Raw genomic sequence first — 26,733 nt, forward strand, 5'->3', positions numbered from 1 at the left:
TGGGCAAAAAAAAAAAAAAAAAAAAAAAAATATATATATATATATATATTTTAAAAATATGTATTTTTTAAATGATCATCTCTTAATTTATTTTTATTGATTGCAGAGAGGAAGGGAGGAGAGATAGAAACATCAATGATGAGAGAGAATCATTGATTGGCTGCCTCCTGCATGCCCCACACTGGGCATGTGCCCTTGACCAGAATCAAACCTGGGACCTTTCAGTTCGCAGGCTAACGCTCTATCCATCGAGCCAAGCCAGCTAGGGCTAAAAATTATTTTTTTTTAAATCAAAGGAAAAGAAACAAGACATAGGCAAGACTCACAAAACCTCGTTACTTTATTGCACCAAGATCTTGGCAACATCGGGGTCCACAGCCCCTGGAGGGAAGTGCAGAGAACGGGCGCAGACCTCCATACAGAGGCAGCAATGGCGGAGATGGGGGACGGAGAGGTGGCCCCTCCCATGGACCCCGGGCCCCCACACCTCCACTCTAAACACAAAATTAAATTAAACCCCAATTCTAAGTGAGCGGAGGCCGCTGTGATAAAAGCTCGTTATTTATATACATTTATATACGCACACGTCATCTAGAACCGGACTCACTTCCTGGGCCCGCCGGCCCTGGCCCAGTTTGGGGCACGATGCTGGGATGTCGTGGGAGGGAGGCCTCGCCCCTGACAGAGATGAATGCTCAGCGCTGCCCACAGTGACAGGTGACGGGTGACAGCTCCTCAGGAGGTTCTACAATGACCCCATGGAGGAGGGTGGGTGGAGGGCGGGAAAGAAAGGGGATCCAGTCTGTCAGACAACAGCACCCTCTACTCCCGCCAGGGCTGCAGGAAACGGGGAAGCAGCTCCCACGGCCACGCAGGCCACGCACCGCACGAAGGAGAAGGCCCTGCCCAGAGGCGACAAGGGACAAAGTGCGGGTCTCTGAACAGTGAAGCTGACAGGCCGAGGCCAGGCCCGAGAAAAGGCAGCCCAGCCGCTGGCTTTCTTGGGACCAGACGGCCCCCGTGTGGCCGCTGACATCTCCTCCCAGCTTTTCAGAGAAAATGAACACAGGAAGGAACACCCAGATGACCCCCATGAAACAGTGCACACACCTCCCCACAGCCCCCAGGGCCAGGGCCAGGCCGTCGGGAGGGGCGGGGTGAGCGCCGTCGGTCCGGCTCCCCGTGCAGCATCTCCCGGAGAAAGGAGCCGTGATTGTCAGATTCACTTGTACCTTCGACCCCTGGGTCAGTGATTGTTCAGGAAAACGTCACCCCGACCGAGGCTTGCCCATGATTGCTACTTCCCACGTGCGCAGGCGCGGCTCGAGCACGGTAAAGGGATCGGCAGTTACAATCGGCTAAACTGAAAAGCACTCGCCCGCGGAGCAAGGAAGCCAGGCCTGCGGGAGGGAGGACACTGCCCGGCGCCCAGGCCTGGGCAGAGGCCGGATGTGAAGCAGTGACAGGAAGAGGCCCTCCCCCACGACCCCACCTGGACAGAGGCCGCGGCCTGCGGCTGATGGGGGTCGGGAAGGCGCTCAGAGCGAGCAGCAGCCGAGGGGCAGGGGCCAGCTCCGCAGTTCAAGCCCCAAACAGCCGCCTGCTCCCGAGAACGTCCAGTTCCCTGCGAGGACGGAGGCCCGGGGCCGCCTCGGCTCCGCTTTCTGAGGTGCCGGTAAGGCAGACAGCCCTGTGAGGGACGGGGCAGGGCGCAGGCGGGGGCCGCGCAGCCACCAGGAGCAGGTGGTGGACGGCCTGCCGAGAACAGCGACCAGCCGCCTCGTCACCCCAGGCGCGCCGGCCCTCTCCGTCCACAAGCGGCCCGGATGCGCCGCCCAGTTCCCGCCGGGCAGCTGCCTGCTCCCCCGGCACCGTGTGGTTTGTCACCAGAGGCCCTGATCTCCGGAAGCCGGGGCCTCGGCGCCATCCTCGGCGCAGGCTGGCGGTGCAGGCCCAGGGGTGACCCAGCCAGGAGCCCACACGGACCGCTCCCAGGAAGCGATACCATCTCCGAGCGTCTGTGGGGCAAACAACAGTCATCCTGACAGAGAAAGGGCCCCTGGGAGTCCCCTCCCACCCTCCAGTGCATCCAACAGGGACCCACCCGGGCACTGGAAGGAGCAAGGCCTCCTCTGCAAGTGACGCGGGTGCGTGCGCCTCGCTCCACACCCCGCACCCCATGCACTCTCACTCACTCCACCACATACTCACACATTCCACCACACACACTCACACATTCCATCACACACTCACTCACTCCACCACACACACTCACACACTCCATCACACACTCACACACTCCATCACACACACTCACACTCCATCACACACTCACACACTCCATCACACACTCACACACTCCATCACACACTCACTCACTCCACCACACACACTCACACACTCCATCACACACTCACACACTCCATCACACACACTCACACACTCCATCACACACTCCATCACACACACTCACACACTCCATCACACACACTCACACTCCATCACACACTCACACACTCCATCACACACACTCACACTCCATCACACACTCACACACTCCATCACACACTCACACACTCCATCACACACTCACACTCCACACACACTCACACTCCATCACACACACTCACACACTCCATCACATACACTCACACTCCATCACACACTCACACACTCCATCACACACACTCACACACTCCATCACACACTCACACACTCCATCACACACTCACACACTCCACCACACACACTCACACTCCATCACACACTCACACTCGACACACACTCACACTCCATCACACACACTCACACACTACCACACACCCGCACTCACTCATATACACTCACACTCACACACCAACCCACAGCCCACACTGACCTATCTTGGCAGCAGTGCTCAGCGGCGGTAGCTGAGGCTGGCAGCCTTGGCTGGATGAGTCACAGACCAAAAGTTCCGTCTATTCTGAAGTTTCTGGAAGGCATTGAAGTTTCTTTTCCTTTCTCTCTTGAACTTTTTAATTTTCTTTTCCTGTTTCGAGAATCACAGGTGTCACAACTGTCAGAAGGGCGGTCCCTGGTCCCAGTGGCCACTACCTGCAACACAACTCTCAGCGCGCAACATAACCAAGACTTACTCCTCCCGTGGCCTCTGGGAGGCGCCCACTCCCCCACTTCACTGATGAAGGGACAGGAGCGACCGGGGACCAATGCCCTGCCCGTGGCCACATTTACGGCGGGCGGCCAAGCAGCACCTGAACCGGGCACCTGGCTCCAGTCCGGGCCGCAACCACGTCCAACTGCCCGAGACCCAGGCCCTCCGTGACCGCGGTCGCGCCGTACCTTCCCACGATCAAACTCTTCATCCCAGTCGTCGATCACCGTGGAGGCGCGGGCCAACCTGCTGTCATGCATGGCATCCCGGCTGACCGCCGACACCTCGCCGCCCCACGTCAGAACTGCAACAGACACACGCGTGGTGGCCCCTCGATCCCCACCACCTTCATTATTTCTCCTTTTAAAGGCAATTAGCTTTGCCGGGACAACACTGGTTCTAGATCTGAAGTGTGCCGTTCTCTGTCCATCGCTGTATTCCGCACCGTCGCCCACCCAGTGAGCTCTGTCCTCACACAGGTGACCCCTCCACCCTACAACTACCCCCACCCCACCCAGTGGAGCTGTTTCTAAACCCTCGGCCTCATCTGAGAAACAAAGACCTCGTGTTCCTTCTCCAGGTCTGACTTATAAAAACGAGCTTGCGAATAAGAAGTCGCCCTCGAGTGCTGGGCCAGTGCTGCTGCCCGCTCCCTCCTGGCCTGGCCTGTTCCCCGGGGTGCACGCTCTGGGCTCTCCCACTCTCCTGCCCCTGGACCCAGGGAGAAGCTGTTCTGGATCTTTCCACAGATAACCCCCACCCCATGAGGACCAGTTCTAGGCCTCTGTGCGATGGGGTCAGACAGGACCATTTAGACCAATGGTTCTCAACCTTCCTAACGCCGCGACCCTTTAATACAGTTCCTCATGTTGTGGTGACCCCCAATTTCATTGTTACAAATTGAACATCATTAAAGCATAGTGATTAATCACAAAAACAATATGTAATTATATATGTGTTTTCCGATGGTCTTAGGCGACCCCTGTGAAAGGGTCGTTCGCGACCCACAGGTTGAGAGCCGCTGGTTTAGACCCTCTTCCCATCTTTACAGCCAAGTGACGCCTGCGCGCTCGGGACACCAGCATCCACCCCCAAAATGACAGAAGCCCAGGCTGGAGCAGCACCTTTCTTCCCGTAGGCTTTATCCGACGCGCATTCGAGCAGCTCCCACACCACGCTGGCGCCTCGCTCCCTGGACCAGGAGTGCCGAGGAGCCTGCTCCGGCCCTGCGAGCAGACACAGGAAGTATGCGTTGGCAGCCACCAGGCGGGAGCGCCCACCCTGGACTCAGAGCAGGGCTCCAGGGCCCGTCTTCCCGCCGGGAGGGGTTGCCCATGAAGCAGCCCTCCACCCAGGACCCTGCCCCGCCCGGCGCACACCTGCGAGGTCCCCAGGACTCTGGCCGTTGACAGCAGGCGCTGGGCTGCTCCCGGGGACGGCAGGGCCCCTCCAGCCTCCGGGGTGCTCCTCCACTTCTCCTTCCTGCCGGGACTCCGGCTTTCTCTTTTTCTTCTTCTTTTTCCTCGGAGATGCTGCCGTGGCCTCTGGCTCGGCGTCTGACGGGGAGCAGCTCCTGGGGTCAGCGTCAGCAGTCAGCTCCCTCCCCCTTCCACTGGCGTGCCTGACCCACAGTCACCCGGACTGGCCCCACCCTGAGCCTGGCCGGGGACCAGTCATGCTGCTGTCCACGCCACAGCCAAGCATGGGGGCGCTGGAGCTCCACCCAGGAGTCCTACCAGCGGGTGACACAAGTGCAGGGCCAGCGGGCTGGGTCAGGTGACCGCCTGTGCATGGTGCCGGCCAGGTATGCTGCCACCCTCTCGCCTGGGTCAGCAGGCTGGACCTGCCAGCCACACCCACCGGGAGGGGGTTGCTGGTGGGAAGGCAGGGTGTGTGGCTCCGTGTTCTCACCTGTGCCGAGGCGGGTCCTGGCGGAGGCAGGCTTCTCCTTCCCCGCCAAGGCCATCCACTCCCTTCCTCCTCCTCTTGCTCACGTGGGGGCTGTCCGGCCAGCCATTCACCAGGCCCCGGCCGTTCACGGGCTGCTGCCCACCCTCTGCCTCCAGGCTGGAAGCTGGTCGCTCCATGCCGCCCTCCGGCCTGCGCTCGGGGCTCCAATGCTGCCCTTGCGTCTGCCCCGCCTGCAGGCGGGCGATGCCCGTGTCCTCGGGGCACTTCCTCTTCTTCCTCCTCCTCTTTCCAGGAGGGGCCGCTGCCTCCCCAGCCTCCGAGCCCGGCCTCGGGGCCTCTCCCAGGTGCTTCCGTTTCCTCTTCTTACAAAGGCTCTGGAGGGGCTCGCTGGCCTCGGGCTGGTGTGGGGGGGCCCGAAAGCCCCCGTTGACCTGAGGCAGGGGAGCACAGGCGGGGTTCGGGGGGCTGCTGGGCAGGGTGGTGGCGTGGGGGGGCTTTGGGACGCTGGATGATCCGGGAGCAGGTGACACAGCCCTGTGAGGACAGACGGGCAGTGAGACGGCTTTTCTGAGACCCAGGCCCACCCTCAGCAGCCGCCTCCCCCCAGGAACCTCAGCTTAAAAAACTGGGTGTAAGTTAAAAAGACAGACTAGCGATGACATTCAGGCCTACTTAAGATCAAGGTTAACAAAAGTCATTGTCTCTCTCTGTTTCTCATCACCAAGCAGTACAATGTGCGTCTGCAAACTCCAATGTTTTGCATTTGGTACAAATGTGTCAAAGCTACAATCAATCCCCACCCTCCGGAGTCTCGGGGTGTCCAGGCACAAGAAGGGCCGTAAGAGGGGCCCGGACAGGCCTCTGCATCTTCCACTCTGACTGTGTCCTCTGGGATCTGGGATCTGGGGAATCAGGGAACCCGATTTCACCAGGGGGCCTCCCAGCAGGACGAGCGGGGACGAGGGACGAAGTCTAGAGCAGGTGGGGTCGGCTCTGACCTGTGCCCCGCTCGCTATGGACCCGGAAGGGTTAACTCTCCACACTGAGCCCCCCACCTGAAAATGGCTGACCAGAACGCCGGCCTGAGGTCACCAGAGAAGCAGTCACTGTCACCATGTCCACCAGAACAAGCTACGATGCCAGCGACTGTGCTACACCTCACCGCTCTGCGTTTTCCGGAATTAAAAGTCAAGCGAAGAAAACCACCCAGTAAATACCTCACACGCTTCGGGACCTGCCACGTGCACAGAGGGCCGGTCCAGCCGCACACCGGCCTCCGTGGCGGCCACCGCAGTTCTCGTGGGCGCACGGGGACAGCAGCTGCCCGGGCCCGGCCCGCGCTTACCTGCTGGCACCCACAGGCCGGGCGCAGGCGGCGGCGGGGTGAGTGGCTTTCCTGGGGTGGGTGAGGTCGGAGAGTGGCGGGAGGGGCGGCGCTCGGTCAGTGCCGGGGGCCCTCCGCAGGGGGCTGGCCTGCAGTTATTGACATAAATAAAAACTTGGTGGTCTAAAAAAGTTGTGGTGAGTGAGAGGAAAAATAAATGTAAAAAAAAAAAGACAAATACAAAAAAACAAATGAAAGAGTTCAGAAAGCAGGATGGGGGACAGCAAGGGGTGGGGGGTGATAGAGGAAGAATCAGAAGTGTTTTTGGTTAGAAACAAAAAGGAAAAAGGAAGGAAATTTCAACAAAAACCCAAGCAGGCCCATCCCACCACGGAGCTCCGCGTTGCACCGAGGCTCCAGCGCCCGTGTCCCGTGTCCCCTGGCCACCCCGTGCTCGGAGCACCGTGAGCCCAGCACCCCGTCCTCCCTCTGGGTCCTGGTTCCTCCCAAGAGAGGGAGACCTGCATCGCCCCAAGTCTCTGTCAGCACATGGAGTGACAGTGGGAAATCAGGGTTCCCTGAACCCCGACTCCGGGACAGCCTCTCGGATCTGCAGTGCCCAGGAGGCCCCGGGGTCTCGCTCCCCCAACCAAGCCGCCCGACACTCCCAACCACGACACCCCAACACCCACCTTCTTGGCAGAAAGGGCCAGCTTCTTGGCGGGCGGAGGAGACATGGCGTTTGCGGGCTCAGCGGCCATATTGCTCAGGGCGGGGGCCCGCGGCTTCACCACTGTGGAGGCTTCGCCGTTTAGCAGCGCCCTGGGCGGGCCGGCCGTGGGGGTCCTTCCCTGAGAGTCACAGAAGCGGGAGGCCCCGCTCCTGGGGGTTGGGGGACCCTGGGCGGGGTCGCTGCTCCCTGAATGCTCGGGGCTGGAACTGCTGGAGGCTGCCCTGTCCGGGGCGATGCCCGTAGGCCCGTGCCCATTGGCGGTCGCTGCGGGCACGAGCTTGGGTGAGGTAGAGAGGCCAGCGCCCCTGCCATCCCAGGAGCCTGGCCTGTGGCTGTCACCCCTGCCGCTGGCCCCGTGGGACCCCGGAGAAGTCTTCAGGGGCGGGGAGAGGTGCTGCAGGGTGGCCGACTTCTTGACTTTCTTTCCAGGCTCATCCAGGATGGTCGGCAGGGGTGTGGGTGCTTTGGAGGGTCGGGGGGAAGGGGACCCCAAGGGCAGCTTTGGAGGAATGTGTCCATTCTGAGCCTTCAGGCCCGACAGGAAGCCGTTCCTGGACACGGGCACACCCGTCTCCCCGGGGGCCTGCAGCTTCCTCACGGCCACTGGGTCCGGTCTCTGAAAGACAGCGGGCGGGACGGTCAGACCCGGCAACGCTCCGGCAGGTGAGGGCGCAGCAGGCCCTGGCCACGCAGGAAACATGCTGTGACTTCTCTAAGCATCTTACCCACGGGCGTGTGCCTTACAGCCACCGTCAGTGAAAGCAGCACATTTTCACCAACATTTGAGAAATACAAAAAAATATAAAGGAAAAAATGACCAGTCCCATCCCGTTGCATAGCCACCGATGAACACACGGTGTTCTCTCCTTGGGGCTTTGCTTCTGTGGGTTTGGGCCGCAGAGGGAGACCAGTTGGCTTCCCGATCGACCCTTTCAGGCTCTCAGTAGAAGTCTGTGATGTTGGGCTGGCAGCCCTCACCTGCCATGGAGGCCACGCAGCTGCACGGTCTCCAGAGGTCCTGGAGTCCCCGCCACAGGGAGTCCTCATCCCCCGTGCAGACCCACTCCATCAGGACGCGAAGGCACGGCTCCACATTCGATGCTGCCACCTCCCACCCCAGGCCTGAATCTGAGCATTTACCATCGCAGCCGCCCAACCACTTCCCGGCTAGTGGAGTCTGTGCTTAAAAACTACTTGTTAGCCCTGACCGGTTTGGCTCAGTGGACAGAGCGTCAGCCTGAGGACTCAAGGGTCCCAGGTTCAATTCCGGTCAAGGGCATGTACCTTGGTTGCAGGCACATACCCACTAAGGAGTGTGCAGGAGGCAGCTGATCGATGTTTCTGACTCTCTATCCTTCTCCCTTCCTCTCTGTAAAAAATCAATAAAATATTTTAAAAAACCAACAACTACTTGTTAAACGAACAATCAAGGGACTGGATCTGTCTCCGTGTTGGTCGGTGTAACTGCCTGGAGATGGAGCGGCGGCCTGTGACTGTGTCCGTGATCGCCCAGTGGCCCACTGCGCCCCCGCACCTCTCAGCGAGGGCTTCTGTTTCAAGCGTTCGCTCACTGACCCTGCGCCCGACTCCCGTCGCCTGAACGCTGGCGTCCTCCGCACGGGCCCAGGGTGGCTTTGCATCACCCGAGTGACTCCCTCACCTGCCTCTGCTTTGTTAGGAACACGAAGCTCAACTTTTTTAGTAGAAAACTCCAAATACACACAGAAGTAACCTCAGAGCCATTTCCTAATTGTTAATGCTGTGCCACATCAGTGCGCGTGCACCGCCCCCCGCCCCCCCCCATATTTCTCTTTCTAACCATTTGAGTAAACTTTAGACAGGAACACTTCCCCCCCTAAGTACACCTGCCGCTCCTGAGAATAAAGGCGTCCCCTTGACACACCCAGTGAATACGTTAAGTCAGGATGTCTAGCACTGGTGCCCCCCGCACACCCTCAGCATTAAATGTGAGGGCGGTGCACTTTCCCGAGGCTTCAGGCCAAGGGTTTGCTCAGCGAGCCTGTCCCTGTGCTTCTGCGTGGCAGCTGGTCCAGAGCAGGGACACAGCGCGCCCGCGTCCTGAGGTGCTGGGTCATCATTCCCCTCCTCCTGCTCGCCCCGTCAGCTGATGACCAACTTAGGAGAGAGCAGGGACCAAAGTAGGACAGACTGTCTGCCTCTCTGCCCCCGGCACAGCGCAGCCTGCAGAGCTGGGCTCCCCCCATGGCCCAGGAGGCAGTGCGTGTGGCCGCGATGCAGGCACCGATCCCCTGGAGCAGGTACCTTTCCAGGCAGCAGGGACGAGAGGGTCCCATTGCTGACGCTCTTCCTGCCGTGGTCGGGAGCCCCACCGGGGCGGCAGGAGAGGGCGGAGCTGGCCCTGGAGATGGCGCCCTCGGGACTCTTCTTGGAGCCTGGGATTCTGTCCAAGAAGAAAAGCGGTCAGGGGCTCTCCACTAGCGCTGCGTCGTTACAGAGCCTCAGTGTGAGAAGGAGCCAGGGTACATAAAGTCAAGGTGAGAATTTCGCTAAAATAAAAGAGAAGGCAGAAACCCGGAGACACCTGACCCCCTAGCCTGTGTCTCTGAAAGCCCCCTTGGCCCTTGACCCACGTGAAGTTGTCAGGTAGCCTGGCACGTGTGCTCCGTATGGCAGAGAGCAAACTATAATTAGAGCTCCAAGATCAGAGGCTCAGTTTATCAGAAAGCCAGACTGATGCCTCCAGCTCTTCATCCAATTGAGCAGAACACATATGAGGCCGCAAAAACGCCTCCAGGCTCCACGTTCTCCCACCCAGGTCGGTGACAACCAGCCCCCACAAAAGGCACCTTCCCAAGGTGCTCTGCTGCAGCCCACCCTGACCACCGGCCCCCTCTGACCACGGAGCCTCCCCCTCCGACAAGGACTTCACGGCCCACCGAGGTCACTGCCCACAGGGGAAGGGGTGCTGGCTAGCCAGTGTCTCCGGTTTGGGCACCAGGAGAAGCGGTCACTTCCGCGTCACATTCACGTCACCTCGGTGGGGGCAGAGGGAACCCGGCTTGGACCTTCCCAGAGGCCCTGGCTTTTACAGCAGCAAGAGGACGCGGTCTGAATGTCCCTCCCGGTGGACACAGCCACACCCACAATGGGCGGAGGGGGGCGGGCGTTACCGCAGGTAGAAGAGCACGTAGGCCTGCTGGTTCAGAACCACCTTGATGTTGCTGGAATGGACCAGGGAATCGTTCATCTGGTACCACTGCCCGTTGCTTGCCTGGAGCAGCCCAGGGGGAGGGAAGACAAAACAAACAGCAGACATTCCATGAGCCTCACTTTTTTTTTTTTTTTTAAATATATTTTATTGATTCTTTACAGAGAGGAAGGGAAAGAGATAGAGAGCTAGAAACATCGATGAGAGAGAAACATCGATCAGCTGCCTCCTGCACACCTCCCACTGGGGATGTGCCCGCAACCAAGGCACATGCCCCTGACCGGAATCGAACCTGGGACCCCTCAGTCCACAGGCCAACACTCTATCCTCTGAGCCAAACCGGTTTCGGCCATGAGCCTCACTTTTAAACAGGGAGCGAAGAATCGGCTGCTCCCCGCCACCCACATTAACTGGCCATGATTCCACGTTAAAATATCTACTACCTGTCTCACCGTGAACGCGACCCCACCCCTCCTTCCTGGCTCACAGCCCCAGGCTCTTCCTCCCGAGGGCATGTGGGCAGCTCCCATTAGCGAGGCGTCTCCACCACCCTGGGCCTCCCCGAGTCGTGTCCCGGGTTCTAGGCCAGAGCCTCGCCCAAGTGCACGCACACTGCTGACCCCGCGGGAGTCTCAGAGCCGCTGCCCCATGCGCTGAGGCCACACTGGGCCTGAGCACCGCTGCAGAACACGCCTCTCCCCAGACACGTGTGCTGCAGAACACGCCTCTCCCCAGACACGTGTGCTGCAGAACACGCCTCTCCCCAGACGCAGATGCGCGTGCTGCAGAGGCTGCCTCTGTGCCTGGACAGACCCGCCCGCCAACTTGCCCGGGGTACACCCTCCGCCACCCACCGTGAGCGGGGCCACCGACCTTCACGTAGCAGTAGTAGTGCCCGGCGTGGCAGCTGTAGCCCGAATGGACCAGGACGGCGTACAGCCCGTACACGACGGGTTCACCGCTGCTCTGCGACATGTACGGGCGGATGTTCAGAAACTCGGGGTAGCCCACGTCCTGTGGGGAAGCCCAGGAGAAGGCGGTTGCAGGCTCTGCGTCTGGCTTCCTTAGATCAGCACGCTGTGGTGCTTGCCTGCACATCCTCCTCCTCCTACCGATGGACTCAAAATTCAAAAGCCCACACACGCCCTTGGCTGGCGAGCCCAGTGCAACCTGGCCAGATGCGGGCCCAGATCAAACGACCCATGTTTCTCAAACTGTGCCCCAATGGAAACCCGATCGACGAGTTCCACCGGGCAACTCCACAGGATCTCACTCCCCACCGACTACTTCCCACTGGCTTCCCAGTGCCGGGTGCGACAGTGCAGTGGGAGTTCATACCTGCCAGTACGGCCAATGAATGAATGACTCCCCAGACAATTAAGTCTAGAAAAGCCTTCATAACAAATTCCCCTCTGGGAGAGTCAAAATGCTACATAGCTTAATAAAGGCTCTGAGAAGGCCTGCAATGAAAAGAACTACCGGCATTTCAGAAGCAGTGGGGCACAGAGCTCTTCCAGGGCACAGTGCTGACGTGCTGCAGAGCACCCACCGGGGAAAGGCTGATCTGGCTAGCCAGCGAGGCGGCTGAGGCTCAGGCAAGGGCCTGGCCCCAAACGGTATCACGAGGCTCTAACACCCAGGAACAGACCCCCGGCTCTTATGCAACAAGACGTCTTCTGTTAAAACACAACTGTGCAGAAAGTAAGCTTCACTCCACACCCACAAGAAGCCATCGCCTGTGAGTGCAGCTGGTCTGGACACGAACAGGAGACGGAGGACCAGAGCCCCACAGTCCATGTCCACGTCCAACACAGGCTCTTGGGGACATGACCCTGCCCTGCCATCAGGAGCAGCCGAACCCGGGAGAGGGTGGGAAAAGCAGAGGAAGACAGTGCTTCCTGGACAGGACTACGTGTGCGTCATGGCCGCTTAGAGATTCTGTAAAAAGCGCAGATTCCTGGCCCGCCTTCCAGGGATCTGGACTCACTGGCTCTGGGTAGAGCCGGAGTCTATTTTTAAAGAGCAGCCGCCGAGCAGCCGAGCCCGTGGGGGCACTCACCTTGGTGATCTTGCCCCCACTGAAGTTGGCGAAGCGCTTGAGGGAAAGCGTCAGGACGTTGGACGCCCTGTGGATGGTGAAGCGCTTGCTGGCGGGCACCTTCTTCTTGCACCTGAGGGGGAAGAGGGGTTCAGCTCGTGTCCCCAGGGACTGTCCTCACACCAGCTGATAACAGTCACACTGCGCGGTAACAACGAGAGGAGACGTGTGGCTCTGCATCCCTAACAACCAGCGCCACCTGCGGGGAAGGGAAGCCACGCAGGAAGCAGACCAGGCAGCAGAAAGCACTTCCCAGCTCGAGGCTCAGATGCAAAAGTGACTGTGGGCTGACGCAGCAAAGAACAAACCAGAGCCGACCGGCTGGTGACAGCGGGGCAGGCAGGGACTCGCTGCACAAAGCCAGAGACACGAAACGACGGGGAGGGGCAGGCACGTGGACAGGCAGCTTCCAGGCACAGGGGTGGGCGTAGGGGGCGCTAAAGGGGGTGTTTGGACACAGAATGATCAAACCAAAAGCAGAATTAAGAAAACTGTTCTTTACAGCTTTCAAACGACCTAACTAGACAGTAACAACACCCCCCACACTGCGCCTGCACAACCCCCAAAGGACGGGTCAGAGCCGTATCTGCGGAGTGGAAAATGCCAAGAAAAAGCAAGAAATGGCAGGCGCAGAATGGGGGCACCTAAGGGCGGAGAGGCAGTGAGCCCCTGCAGCTGACGGGCACGTGCACGCCCCTGGGACACAGGACCACTGCAGGGCCTGCTTCCCATGAGGCCAGGGAAGCCCCTGGAGGCACAGGGAGCGCCGCGCGAACGTCGGTCAGACCGCGGGGCCCTGTGTCCGTGGCCTGCAGTTTCCTGTTGGAGGACATGCTGATGGTCCTCAAGTGGGCGGGCCACCCGCAGGCGGGAGGGGCCACAGCCGTGTCGGGTCAGGTGACCGGGAACTCACCGGGCGCACATGTAGGCGTTCTCCCCGCTCAGGGCATCCGGCTTCACAAAGAGCTCGAGCGCACGCACGATGTTCGCCGCCTGCTGAGGGCGGAAACGGAGCGTGAGCGCGGAGAAGGCTCCCTCCGCAGCGCCAGCACCAGGCCCTTCCAGGCGGAGCAGCAAAGCCCACACTTCGCTGGCACAGAAACTGCCCACCGGCTGCCACCTGGACTCAAAGCCATAGCAGAGGGACAGGGGAGCTGGGCTGCCCCCTTCCTGCCCCCATGGGCAGGCTCAGAGCGGAGCTGACGGGGACTGGTCCCGGGTTCCACACACCTCCATGCTATCTTTGTTTTTTAAATGAGAGAGAGAAACGTGCATAGAAAAAGGCTGGAGAGAAATGTGTGAACGTGCTGGTTCCTGCTGTGAGGAAGACGATGCTAACTAAGCATCTCTACCTCACCTGGTGGGTATGGGGTGGTGTGGTGTGGGGTGGGTATGGGTGTGTGGGTTGGGGTGGGGTGGGGTGGGTATAGGTGTGTGGTGTGGGGTGGAGTGGGTATGGGTGTGTGGGGTGGTGTGGTGTGGTGTGGGCGTGTGGGGTGGGGTGGGTATGGACGTGTGGTGTGGGGTGGGGTGGTGTGGGGTAGGTATAGGCATGTGGGGTGGGGTGGGTATGGGCATGTGGGGTGGGTATGGGCATGTGGGGTGGGGTGGGGTGGTGTGGGGTGGGTATGGGCGTGTGGTGTGGGGTGGGGTGGTGTGGGTGTGTGGTGTGGGGTGGGGTGGGGTGGTGTGGGGTGGGTATGGGCGTGTGGGGTGGGTATGGGCATGTGGGGTGGGGTGGGGTGGGGTGGGGCTTTTGGCCCTCTGACCGCCGGGTCCTATTACAAACAGACTGGGGGCGAGGGGTGGGGTGGGGTGTGTACCCGGATCTCCAGCGCCACGTCCAGGTAGGGATCATAGGTGTCCGACACGCTCTTGCACACCGAGCACTTCACTGCAACAGAGCAGAGGGCGGTGGTGGGGCAGCTACCCGACTAGGTGTCCGAGCCCTAGAGCCACGAGGTCCCCTCAGCAAACCCCTCGAGACCTCAGCATCCGGAGAGAGAGCTCATGGGCCCCCAGGGTCCATAAGACGACGTACATCAGGCCCAACGCTGCCCCGAGGAGCTAGGGGTCACGGGAAGAACTGCTGCCCTCACTGCACACGTGCTTGACGGCTCGCTCACACTGCCTCCTGGAACAGGGTGCCCGTCAGGCACAGCACGGGCACAGGGCGTCTGCGCCCAGACCCGGGCCTCGGGTCCTGCCTAGGAAAGAGCCCAGCCTGGCGCTAGCTCTCAGCACCGCCCGGTTCCTCCTCAGTCCTGACGGGAAGGGGGAGAGAAGAGCTTCCGCTTACCACGCGACCTGAGGCAGCCTCCAAAAATCTGGTGGACCAAAGTGGTGGCCTGCGTCTGACGGTCCAACCTGTGAAAGAGGCCACAGCTGTCAAGAGGATGCCAGGAAGCAGCAAAGCAGCGCTGGCACCCCACCCAGCGCCCCGCCACTGCACACCCCAGGACGTTCCCCCACAACCGGAGTCTGGCATACCCAGCGGGAGTGTTGGCAGGACCCCGGCAGTGCTCGGATCCACGTGGCCCGCTCCCCACACCCGCCCCGCAAGCCTCCCGTTGCTCTCAGTGGGCGACCTCGCGCCCAGTCCCCCGCTCAGGTCCTGATCAGTCCTGCACGGTCACCTCACCCGCCACTGGCTGGGCATGTGCCAGCCTCCGATCGGGGACAGAGGCCACCGGGCGGGTCCTTTCCGCAGGACAGCAGGGCTCGGGTCGGGCAAGCCTGTGCTCAAGCCCCCCAGCCCGTTCACTAACTACAGGACGCAGAGCACAGCGCCTGAGCGCTCAGTGAGGAAGACTCTCGAAGCAACACCATATCCAGCCTCTGCTCTGGGTTTTCACCCGCAGCCCCTGCACCTGCCTGACTCATTCCTCAGAGCCACCGAGACCGCCAGGACACTAGTCTCATCGGCCCTTAGTCTTCTTTAAAAAGATGAAAACTCCACAGGGAACACCCAGCGCGGCCCACTCCCTCCCAGGACAGCGTCCCCGCCACCGGCACCTGCCCCATCTCCCCAGACACCTGACTCCCCGGCCAGGGCTCCTCACCACATGTAGCGGCCCAGAGGACTCTACACACGTGCGAGTGCACATGCACACATACACGCACGCACACACACACACACACACACACACACACGAGAAGGCCCCGGCTCAGCCTGCTGTCCAGTCTATGTGACTGTTGTCAGCAGGGCCACCCGGACCCCAGGAGCTCAGGGGGGAAAATACTCCAAGAGTCACCAAACCCTTACTTTGCAAAGTCAGGAAATGAAAAGTGAACGGCACCACCTCCTCTCACCACCACCATCCACAGAGGGGACACTGACCTCCATGGCAGCCAGGAGAGCAAACCTCCCTCCACGTGACAGCAGCACCCAAGTCACCCAAAGGGGCTGGGACGGAGCGAAGGGAACCACAGGACCCTCTCCGTTCGGCCCGACAGCCTCAAACACCAGATGACCCGTAAGCAGGAAACGGAAGAGATGCCAGCCGCCGGCATGACGCCGCCCGCCTCGGTGCAGGTCACGCGTGGTCCAGAAACACAAGTGACGGAGAGGCGGGGAACCAGGCGTGGCCCAAGTCACGGAAAACCCACAAGTATGCAGCTCAGACTCGGGGTACCAAGGCACAGTGGGGAGGCAGCCCCCGAACACGGTGATTCTCAGCCAGAGGCCAAGGCGGCGGGCTCCCCGGAGAACCGGGCGGTGAAGGGCAAGAGAAGCTAAGGAGAAACTCGGGGCCTGAAAACCCACGGCAGCACCACAGCACCCAGCCCGTGGCCTCCACCACGGAGTGCACTCCCCCGGGCCGGCAGGAGGGGGCGCCGGGGTGAAAGCCGTGCGAGTCGCCCAGTTCAGGGGACAGATGAAAACGGGGCGCTTCTACCCAAGCAAATGCTTCCACCCAAGCAAATGCGAGTCAAGCAGAAAACAGTGAACCAGAAGCAAACCTGCCCTCGAGGAAAACTAGCCCAGAAACAAGCACAGAGCAGGGAGGCGCAACCCGCGCTCCCGGCCGCGTGAGAGCCTCTGGGGGGCGAACACCCCAAGTAGGAGACTTTCCAACTCAAATAAAAGAGAGTTCACTGAGCTCAGGAAGGACGTGGGAAAAAGACTCGTGTCAGACACGGAGGCTGAGCTGCCAGTGCCCCTGGAGGTTGCCCAGACCGTAAACCTGGACCCGCCCCACCTCAGCCCAAACCCAAACTCATGCGTCCTGCCCCCAGCCCAGCCTCCCCAACTCTCCCGCCTCCAGAGCCTGCCTCATCCGCCTGGCCCAGGGTCAGGGTCAGGGTCAGTCATGGTCCTGAGAGCTCCGCGTGGGCAGGGCTGGGGCCCAGTGCACTGACGTGCTGCGCCCACCTGCACAGCACCGCCTGCCGCTGTGGCCTCGCGGCCCAGCCGCATTCCTCCAGGCCAAGCCCGGGGGTGGAGGGGAGCAGGTGGGAGGCTCCTGGGAGCTGCGTCCTGGGCTCCCCACTCAGCACTCACACACCCTCTCCTGGGCTCTGAGCACCGGCCACGGCACCTGGGCAGGGGGAGCACAGAGGCCTTTCCCAGGGAGTAGTGCAGCCTGTCTGAGGTCAGCAGGTCTGGACCTGACGCCATAGCGCAGAGGGAACGGGGAGGGAGTGAGGCCTGGCCGCCCCCAGTGAGGAAAGGTGGGGAGGGCAGCACGTACTTGGCATAGCCGCTCAGGCAGGCCTTCTGCATGGCGTCGATGGTGTATCGCAGGAACTCGTGTGCGTCCTCCTGGTTCCCGAAGCGGAAGTGCCGGGCGATCTCTGCGGAGGGAGGAGGGAGGAGCACCGTCAGACGGGAGGGGAGCCCCTGCTTCTTCAACACCCCACGTGCGTGCCCACCTCCCCGTGACCGGTCCACGGCAGACCTTTGCAAGGGCAGCGAGGAAGCGAGCCATGCACATGTGACACCCCCTCATGGCCCAACTTTCCAGGCCAAACCCTCCCCACTGGACAGGAGTGGGGGCTCAGGGTGCCCACACCGACCAAAAACCCCCCTCGGCCCCGCGTTCCCAAGCCGATGCAGCACCGGGGGATTCGCTACGCTTCCACCCACCTGGCTTCCAGCACCAGCTCCCTGTCCCGCCGGTGGGAGGCCATCGGACTTGGCCTCACTCACCCCATCTCCGTCGCCCGCTCACCTGCCCCCACTGTGACACCGTCCCCAGACCCCGACCACAGCCGTCCAGAGCCCACTGCCCGTCAGTGTGCGCTGCCAGCCCTCCACACCCAGCCACTGGCCCTGAGTCTCGGGACGCCCCGTCCCCTCCACACCCAGCAGCCGCTGTGGAGCCCGCAGGCGGGAGGCTGGGACCCACTTACTTCTCAGGTCCCGGATGAAGGACACGGGCTTGATGGCGTTGCCGCTGTTGGCGAAGGCCTGCACGAGGTGGTTCTGCATGACGCACAGCATGCAGAAGCTGCCCTGCGGACCTGCGGGCGAGGCCTGAGGTGAGGCTCCCCCCCACCACACACACACGCACACATACATGCAGGGGCTGTGCCCAGACTCCCTCCACGCCTCAGTGCCACGACCCCCAGCACACACACACACACACATACATGCAGGGGCCGTGCCCAGACTCCCCCCACGCCTCAGGGCCTCGACCCCTCACACACACACACACACATGCAGGGGCCGTGCCCAGACTCCCCCCACGCCTCAGGGCCTCGACCCCTCACACACACACACATACATGCAGGGGCTGTGCCCAGACTCCCTCCACACCTCAAGGCCACGACCCCCCGCACACACACACACATGCAGGGGCCGTGCCCAGACTCCCCCCACGCCTCAGGGCCTCGACCCCTCACACACACACACATACATGCAGGGGCTGTGCCCAGACTCCCTCCACACCTCAAGGCCACGACCCCCCGCACACACACACACATGCAGGGGCCGTGCCCAGACTCCCCCCACGCCTCAGGGCCACGACCCCTCACCCCCCACACACACATACATGCAGGGGCTGTGCCCAGACTCCCCCCACGCCTCAGGGCCACGACCCCCCGCAGCTGTGCTCCTCTCCCCGTGACGGGGTCGTGTGGGGCCCCCTGTAGGTCCTCCTGCTCCCTCAGTACATTTGCTTACACAGAGATCAGGCCTGATGCCCAAGGCGGAGTGCAGGGCACTGTTTCTCTGACTCCAGCTGTGTCACAGGGCCACCAGCCAGAACACTAGGGCTCCTGCCCCCAGCCTGCCCGCTGCCCCCAGGAGGTGCCCGCTCCCGTGTCAGGGCTCGGGAAATCTATGTGAAGCCCCGTGTGGTCAACAAGTCCCATCTGTGGGCCACCCAGCCTGGTATCTGGTGCCAGACCATCAGGTGGCAGACACGTGCCCGAGTGCTGGCAGCAGCCGACCCCCAGGCCGAGTCCATCACCGATACTGTCTGCTCCTCCCCAGGCACGAGGCCAGACAGGGGTACGATTTGCCTTTATTTAAAGTTATGAGACACTGACCTAGAAAGAGAAGCACAAGACTGTCCCACCACCCGGCTCATTTCAGGTTTCCGAAGGGAAGCACTAGTGAGCCTGCACCCTCCCAGTGCCCAACCCCTCCCGCTCCTCAGAGCCCACAGCCGAGCCAGGCCATAGCCATCTGAACACCGCGGGGTGGGAACAGACTGCACACCCCGTCAGCGGCACTGCAGCCGCGGGTCAAGCTTCCTTTGCATCCACCCCACACGGTGCGTGTCACCACAGCCTGCTGTTCAAACCCGCAGCCTGCGCTCAGCCCTCGCACACGAGCGGACGGAGCACAGTCCATTACACAGCCCCTGCTAGGGGACGCTCCCCTCCCTCTCCCGCTGCCACGGCGATGCTGCCCCCACGGCGTATCCTGGTGTGCGACCGTGTCTCCAAGGGCGAGCATGTCCTGCAGCACGGAGACTTCTCCAAGCAGGTTCCACTCCCCCTCTCCCTCTCCCCGCCAGCACCCAGACACCAGCGGCCCAGGCCCCCTCGGAATCAACACTGAGCAGCACGCAGCCTGTTCGCCGCACACACAGCAACACCACCACGGCCTCAGCCGGGTGGCTGAGTCAGCTGGAGTGCTGTCCCGTACAACACAAGGCTGTGGGTTCAGTTCCTGGTCAGGGCACAGACTTAGGCTTTGGGTTCGGTTCCCAGTCAGAGCACAGACTTAGGCTGTGGGTTCGGTTCCCACCTGCACCGTCATCCTCCACAAGGCAGAGAGCCAGTTTGGGCCCAATCCCCACAGGCCAGACCGAGAGACTCGACCGGTGCACAAATGTGTGCACTGGGCCTCTAGTGTGCATATAAGATCTTTGGTTAATCTCTTCCCCCCTCCCCTCTTCCCTCTGAGATTCATCAGTCTGTGCCATGTTTCCCTGCCTGTGGCTTCCCCTCCTGCATTGAGCGTCTGCCCCCTGGTAGTCAGTGCACATCACAGCTACTGGCCAGTCGGTGGTCGCTTATGCTTTTATATATACAGATTGCACTATTTTCCATACGATCCACTATGAACCTCCTTTTGCCCACCCTGTCATTGGACACATCTTTGAAAAACCCTTTTCCTTGTAGGAAATACGCTCAGAGAAGTTTGGAGACCGTTACTCCTCCTGAGCAGTGCGTTTTCATGGCCTGTCCCACAGGGGGCACCCCTGAGGTTGGGTTTTATCGGTTACTAGGTGTCATGAAACGTCACCCTAAGTGTGATCCAGGCTGCACGGTGGCGCCACCAGCACGCGGGTCTAATTAGCCCACCCCAGCCCCACCGCGGGCACTCACAGCTGCGCGCGTGCTCCCTGGAGAGCAGGTAATTGGCCAGCGGCGGCGTGTAGGTCAGGCACTGCACGGTGGAGTTCAGGAAGCACGTGTTGCCCAGGTTGTGGAGCCCGGCGCCCACGCGGTAGACACGCTCCCACTTCAGAGACAGCCGCTCCACGGGGAAGAGCACCTTCTGCGGGGCGGGGACTCCGTCGCCTCCGCTCTCATACACGCGCTCGGAGCCTGGGACGGACAGGGAGAGGGGATGACACACTTCTAGGCGCAGAAAGGAATCGGTGACGTGCACTTAGCAGGCACCTGTCCCAGCACGGCAGCGAAGGGAACTGGTGTCCCGTTTACTGGAAGCTCCATCAGCCCAGGAGGAAGCCCAGCCGCCAGGACCTTCCCGAGGGCGTAGGCCAGGAATTCAAGGCCTCCCATGGCGAGAGGGCGAGATTCAGGGAATGATGAGCCGGAGGAGCCGAGCCCGGCCTCCTGCAGCTTCTTTCCAAGCCCAGGGCTGTGAAACACGCATCCCCGGGAAAGCTAAGGACACGGTCTCTGTCTACCTGGCCCCGGGTCACTACCTCTGCAACCAAGACCCATGGACCCCACAGAAACTCACAACTCCGACCAATCTGCTCTGGTTCCTACCAATCGGTCAACGCTTCGCCCACCCACTTGGTGACCACCCAGCGAGGCCCTCTGCCCGCCTGCCAGGCGTCTGTACCCTGTCTCCTGGCGGGTGGCTCATCCCCGCGGGGGTGAGCGGTGCCCTCCGGCCTGGGGTTCAGCAGCACGTATTTGCTCCGCAGGGACTGCAGCTGGTAGGAGAAGCTGCGGCTGGCCGGCTCGAACTCGATCTTCTGCAGCAGGACCTTCTTGGCAGAGGCGGCCAGCAGCCTCCCCAGCTCGCCATCGTCGGCCGAGTCCTTGCGGCTGGGTTTCAGGGCTTCCTTCAGCTTGTCGACGATGGGCATGGCGTCACTGCGGGGCGAGAAGAGCACAGGGCCCGGTAGCCAGGTGCCCGGAACAGAGTCCGACTCTGAAGAGCCCTCTTTGTCACCGGGCGCTCCTCTGAGCGGCTGCCAACCCTACGGGGGAAGCGTAAACCACGGAACCACCCGAACACAGAGGGTCCACGCTGCTCCTCAAAGAGACAAGGTGCCTCTGCAGAGAGCGCTGGACAGACAGGACGGCACCGGGAGGCCAGGGCCCCCTCGGGCGTGCCTCTCTCCCTCAGGGAGTGGGGGCTTCGTGCACGTTCCATCCAAAGGCGCCCGGGGGTCCTAACGTGTGCTCTGAGCTAGGAAACACCAGTTCTCGTGGGACACTCTGGCTACACACCCAGGTCCACGTAACACAGGCCAGTGAGACAAGTTGAGGAGCGCGCTTGTCTGCCCAGACCCATGCTCTCCAAATCGAAGCCACGGCTACACGTGGCCACTGACCACGTGGAAAGAGGCCGCTTCAAACAGTGCAGTGAGTGACATACACCAGATTTCGAGGACTTAGTATGAGAAAGTAAAACATTCCAATAGTCTTTAGATTGCTTATGAGCTGAAATGATATTTGACATATATTTGGTTAAATAAAATAGACCATGAAGCTTAATTTCAGCTTCTTCTTTTAAAATATATTTTTAGTGATTTCAGAGAGGAAGGGAGAAGAGAGAGAGAGAGAGAAACATCAATGATGAGAGAGAATCATTGATCAGCTGCCTCCTGCACGCCCCATTCTGGGAATCGAGCCTGCAACCTGGGCCTATGCCCTGACGGAGAATCAAACCATGACTCCTGGTTCATGTCGATGCTCAACCACTGAGCCACGCCAGCCGGGCTGCTTCTTATTTTTTAACGTGGCTCGTGTAACACTTGAAATTGCACCCGTGACTGCATGTTGGACAGATCACCTGCATAAGGGGACGGTGACGGGACTAGAATGGTAAACACGAGGTGCCCAATGCAAGCAAAGGCAGCGGGCCCCGGGCTCTGGAATGGGCAGGCCCGGCTGTCCTTTTCCACTTTAAACTCCAGGAACCGTCACTGTGACTCCCACAGGCCCCTAGTCTTTATAAGACAGCGATGAAAATACACCACAGGGGGTGTGAAATCAACGGCCAACAAGCACTGGATGAGGGCTGAGCGCCGGCTAGAGGGAGGGGGCTGGTGGGGCAGCCACAGAAACTAACAGACAGGCAGCCCATCACCTCTGCCAGCTTCTCTTCCACACCCCACAGCCAAAGCTCAGCTATTCCAGGCCCCGTTAGGAAAATAGGTTCCCATCAGAACAGTGGCAACCCCCTCGGCCCTCCCGCCACAGCAGCACCGACTATGTCAGGAGCACCCAGACCCAGGCTCTGATGAGAGACGGTCACGTTTATGGCCACGAAGCATCTAACTTCACACGTGGACCATGTCTGTTTGTCCATTAAAATGTCTGTAAAGTACAGAATTGTAGAATGTATCTTTAAAAAAGAAAGTGCTCGTTCTTTGAGGAAATAAAAGCATCCTTCGGGGAGGGGGGATCCTCTGAGAGCCCTCACCCTGAAGTGTCCCACGCGGGAATGGATGAAAGGCGCAGGGACACGCGCTTACCCGGGACGGGGGAGCCTGGGCGCGCCCTGCTGCAGCATGGGTCAGGCTCCGGGCCGGACAGGGTGGGTGTGGGGCCAGACCCTCCAATGCATGTGCTCCTCGCGCTCGGCCTGTTAAACCACCAAAGCTGACGTCCAGAACCGGCGCCAGAACCTGTGGGATAAACAGCAGCCGTGAGCGGTGCCTCCCCGCCTCCCCAGCCCCTCCAAGTGCGGAGCAGGAAGGCGGACACCTGCCAGGAACAGCGTGGACCTGGGAAGAGTCAGGAAGAGTCGGGGGACTGAGCCACTCGCGGGGCACGGGATGAAAACAGCTATTTAAACTTCCACGTCAGTGACGGACTTGTGAACAAAACCTCCCACATTTGCCAGTCAGCGCCCCCGACCCGTCAGCCCCCCCCACCCGTCAGCGCCCCCGACCCGTCAGCCCCCCTGACCCTTCAGCGCCCCCCACCCGTCAGCCCCCCCGACCCGTCGCCCCCCCCCCCCCCCCCGACCCGTCAGCCCCAATAACCGCATTCCGAAGAGGAAGAGGTAACAAACAGGGAATGCTCTCCGCTCTCTTACTGCGTGAACCAGCGAAATGAAAAATAAGTAAATAAATAAATAAGTTGAAGGAGCAGTAAGAACTGACCAATTTTCCCTTTGCTTGGTGTGCATTTCCCCCTTTAATTACCACCCAGAATCGCTATGATGACCTAACACTGAGGTGCTTTCCAGCATTTCAGTGTGAAAATGCTCAGACGCACACGTGGGGAGAACAGCACAGGGTCCCCCTCACCCCCTTGTTCAGCGTCAACAACTATCACTACGCAGCCCCACCCGTCACTGCCCCGTGACCCCGCTCCTGCCCGCGCAGGACTCAACAGCCATTCCAGACACAGCCCGTCTCCTCCCCGCGAAGAAGGGCTGTGGACACAAGACAGACAAAGCAGAACAGAAACTCCCTACAGTGTCCGTGCGGCACCCAAACTCACCCTGCACACGGACAGGTGGGCCTGGGGGCAGGTGGGCCTGGGGGCAGGTGAGCCTGGGGGCAGGTGGGCCTGGGGGCAGGTGGGCCTGGGGGCAGGTGGGCCTGCGGGCAGGTGAGGCCTGGTCTTGGGCCAGGGTGGGTCCAGCTTGGGAGAGTGAACCCAACTGAACGGGTGATGAGGACCCGACACAGCACCTGCCCGGAGCCCACTCCTCCACGTGGAGCTAAGTGCTGACAGCGAGGCCGGCCTCTCTGTCTCCGCCCCCCGCCCCCCCCCCCCCCCACCAGGAAGTGGCACCTCGAGATGACTTCCCTGGAGGTGCGGGCCCGCAGAGCACGCGCCTACGAGGCCGGCATCCCCGCCAGGCCACGGTTCCTGCCCAGGAGGGACCCTCCTCCCGGTGCCTCTACCTCGGAGAGCGCTCAGCGCCGCTCCGCCAACGGGCACCCCTCCGCTCCGACACCACCCCGACCCAGTCACCCGCGCGCGGGCGGGAGGAGCGGGGGGCAGCGCGGGGCCTCCGGGCTCCCTGCCCAGCCAGCACCGCCCCCGGGAGCTGAGCGCCTCTCCGAGAGCCCCCCCCCCCCCCCGCACCCGCACCCGCACAGGAAGTCCTGCTCAGGTGCCACGCTAGCTCCGCCGACCCGGGGGACCCGACAGCACCGGCCGAGGCCACGGCGCTTGACACCCACACCCAGGACCGCAAGGACCACCTGGGGGGCGGGGGGTTCCCAACGCGCTTGCCGCGAGGAAGCAAACACGACCCGCTCCTCCCGACCTGACCGAGCACCCAGGCCCGGCCAGGCCCGCGGGAAGGACGCTCCCTGCGCGACACGGGGCCCAGCGCGGGCACAGGCCGCGCCTCCCCGCCCGGCTCCTCGGGCTGCTCTCCGGCCGGGTTCGCGGGGACAGCAACGGGCCCCAGGGCCTCCCCGCGGGCCCCGAGCCCCTCTCCCACCACGCAGCCCGGGCCTCCCGGTGGACCCGGAGCCATCACGGACACGCGCCCCCCGTTTCCCCGCAGACCCCAGCCCGTCCCGTGGACCCTCGGACACGCGCCCCCTTTTCCCCGCAGGGTCCCCGGGTGCGCCGGTGTCGGGCCGCAGCTTCCCGCGCAGCAGGCCCGGCGGAGGCCTTCCCCGCCCCGGTCGGACAGCAGCCTTGCCCCGGCTCACGCGCCGACCAAACTCGGCCCAACTCACCCGGCCCGCGGCCCGCCCGCTGCAGCAGCCCTAGCGCAGGCGTCTGCTCGGCCCGGGCCCCCGCACGCTCACCATCCGGGCCCTCGGCGCTGCACACACGTGTCACCGCGACACTTAAAGGCGCCGCGGCCCGCGGCCAGTGCGGCGGAAGACGGAAATACCCGGGCGGCTTTAAGAGGCGGGGCTGGCCTCGGCCCCGCCCCCTGAGCCCGCCCACAGCCCCCTTACGCACCGGAAACGTCACCTCCCCATCCGCGGCCCCGCCAGCCTACGCAATGACGCAAGCACGCCGAGCGAAGGCGCCCCGCCCCCTTGGCTCGCGCTCGCCGAGTTCCCGCAGAGCACGTGAGGGGCCCACTTCCGGGTCCCCAGCGGGCGGCGAGCACACCTGGCGCTGCGTGCTGGCCGCGCCCCTTCCCACCTGCTGTTACGCAGCATGCGGAGGCCGGGTCTCACCCTCGGGGCCTCTAGTGACCCAGGCGGAGGCCCGCGGTTCCGGCAGCCGGCCCAGGAAAGTGGGGGGAGGCGGGGGGCGAGCCCTGCGCAACTCCCCGACCCTCCCTCCAAAAGCATCATCCCGTGAAGACTACGTCAAGGCTTTGGTGGAATGTTTGCAAATAGGCACTGCTTTTGCAATATTTTTTTAAATATATGCTTTACATTTTTAGAGAGGAAGGGAGAGGGATGAAGAGATAGAAACGGCGATGAGGGCGGCGCCCCCTACTGGGGATGGAGCCCAAAACCCGGGCATGTCAGGGAATTGAACCCGAGACCGCTGGGTTCATGGGTCAACCGCCGAGCCACACCACCAGGCTGCTTTATTTATTTATTTATTTATTGTTTATTTATTTATTATTTATTTATTTATTTATTTATCTATCATCCCTTTCCCTTGAAGCAGCTTCGTGGCCTCCGGCTGGTGGAGAAGCCGTTCCTAGCCTGACCTCTGGTGGTGTTCTCACATTCGGCAAAGGATGCGAATAAAAGGTTTTCCCAAAAGGCAAAACCTGCGCACGCAGCCCTATCTGCTGTGTCTTGTCTCAGGCCCCCCTGCCAGTTCCACGGCAGGGAAGTGGGGTGTAACTGGAACAAGTTCACCCCGTAGTTAACACGTGGGCTTGCTGAGTTGTTTGTTTGTTTTTTAAAGCGAATGAAAAACAAAACCTTAGGAGCCTATTCCTTACCTGAGAATCCTCTACCAAGCTGCAGATTGAGATTTGTCCCCGCGCGAGTCTGCTCTGTGCCCTGAGAATGATTCAAAAACAGTTCTCACTGTGCCAGGCCTGATACAGTATATGTGAGTGATTACAAGGGGGCCAGGTGCGGGCGGGGGCAGCTGGCAGGGGAATGAGGAGGCTTTATTCCAGCTCTGTCTCTAATTAGCAGGGGTTTGGGGACACTTCTCTTAACTAACTCTGAGCCTCAGTTTCCTTATCCTATATAATAAAAGGCTAATAGGCAAATTGTTCCCTATGGCAGGGGTTCGACTGTCCGGAGCTCGAGACCAACAGCTCGCTATGACATGTGGCCGGCAGCCTCTAGGGGCCCTACCTGTGCATGAATTTCGTGCACTGGGCCTCTAGTCTGAAATAAAGATGTTCGCCAGCTTCTCTTTAATCCTTCCAATAACAAAACGAACGACATTTACTTCCATTGCTGAGCTGGCCACTTGGCCAACATTGTCTGCTTTAATCCTCAGGGCAACCCACAAAAAGATATGGTCCCCGTCTTACAGACGGAAAAGCCTGCGTGTGTGCGGGCTCCCAGCAAGCAAGGGGGGAGGACCC

The 26,733-nt window shown here is 61.2% G+C and overlaps 1 protein-coding gene across 2 annotated transcripts; it reads right to left on the reverse strand.

The window, feature by feature from the left end:
• Nucleotides 1-322: 322 nt before the first annotated feature.
• On the reverse strand, nucleotides 323-25,005 carry USP36 (ubiquitin specific peptidase 36). Of its 2 annotated transcripts, none has more exons than XM_070393085.1 (21): nucleotides 24,947-25,005; nucleotides 22,769-22,921; nucleotides 20,902-21,158; nucleotides 20,193-20,414; nucleotides 17,763-17,873; nucleotides 17,102-17,204; nucleotides 14,707-14,774; nucleotides 14,231-14,301; nucleotides 13,321-13,400; nucleotides 12,369-12,480; nucleotides 11,183-11,323; nucleotides 10,272-10,372; nucleotides 9,403-9,541; nucleotides 7,079-7,735; nucleotides 6,408-6,535; nucleotides 5,063-5,596; nucleotides 4,531-4,724; nucleotides 4,276-4,377; nucleotides 3,340-3,455; nucleotides 2,879-3,028; nucleotides 323-2,018 (listed from the first exon to the last, which is right to left on the reverse strand). In XM_070393085.1, exons 2-20 carry the CDS (start codon nucleotides 22,804-22,806, stop codon nucleotides 2,897-2,899), a joined length of 3,306 nt encoding a protein of 1,101 aa, XP_070249186.1. In that variant the 5' UTR covers nucleotides 22,807-22,921; nucleotides 24,947-25,005; the 3' UTR covers nucleotides 323-2,018; nucleotides 2,879-2,896. The 2 variants fall into 2 exon arrangements, with proteins under 2 accessions (XP_070249186.1, XP_070249185.1); XM_070393084.1 differs by having other exon boundaries at nucleotides 13,321-13,403.
• Nucleotides 25,006-26,733: the final 1,728 nt, after the last annotated feature.

The sequence above is a fragment of the Myotis yumanensis genome, unplaced genomic scaffold (genome assembly GCF_028538775.1).
Source record: "Myotis yumanensis isolate MYYU_CA2020_CCGP unplaced genomic scaffold, mMyoYum1.0.hap1 SCAF_16, whole genome shotgun sequence".
Lineage (NCBI taxonomy): Eukaryota > Metazoa > Chordata > Mammalia > Chiroptera > Vespertilionidae > Myotis > Myotis yumanensis.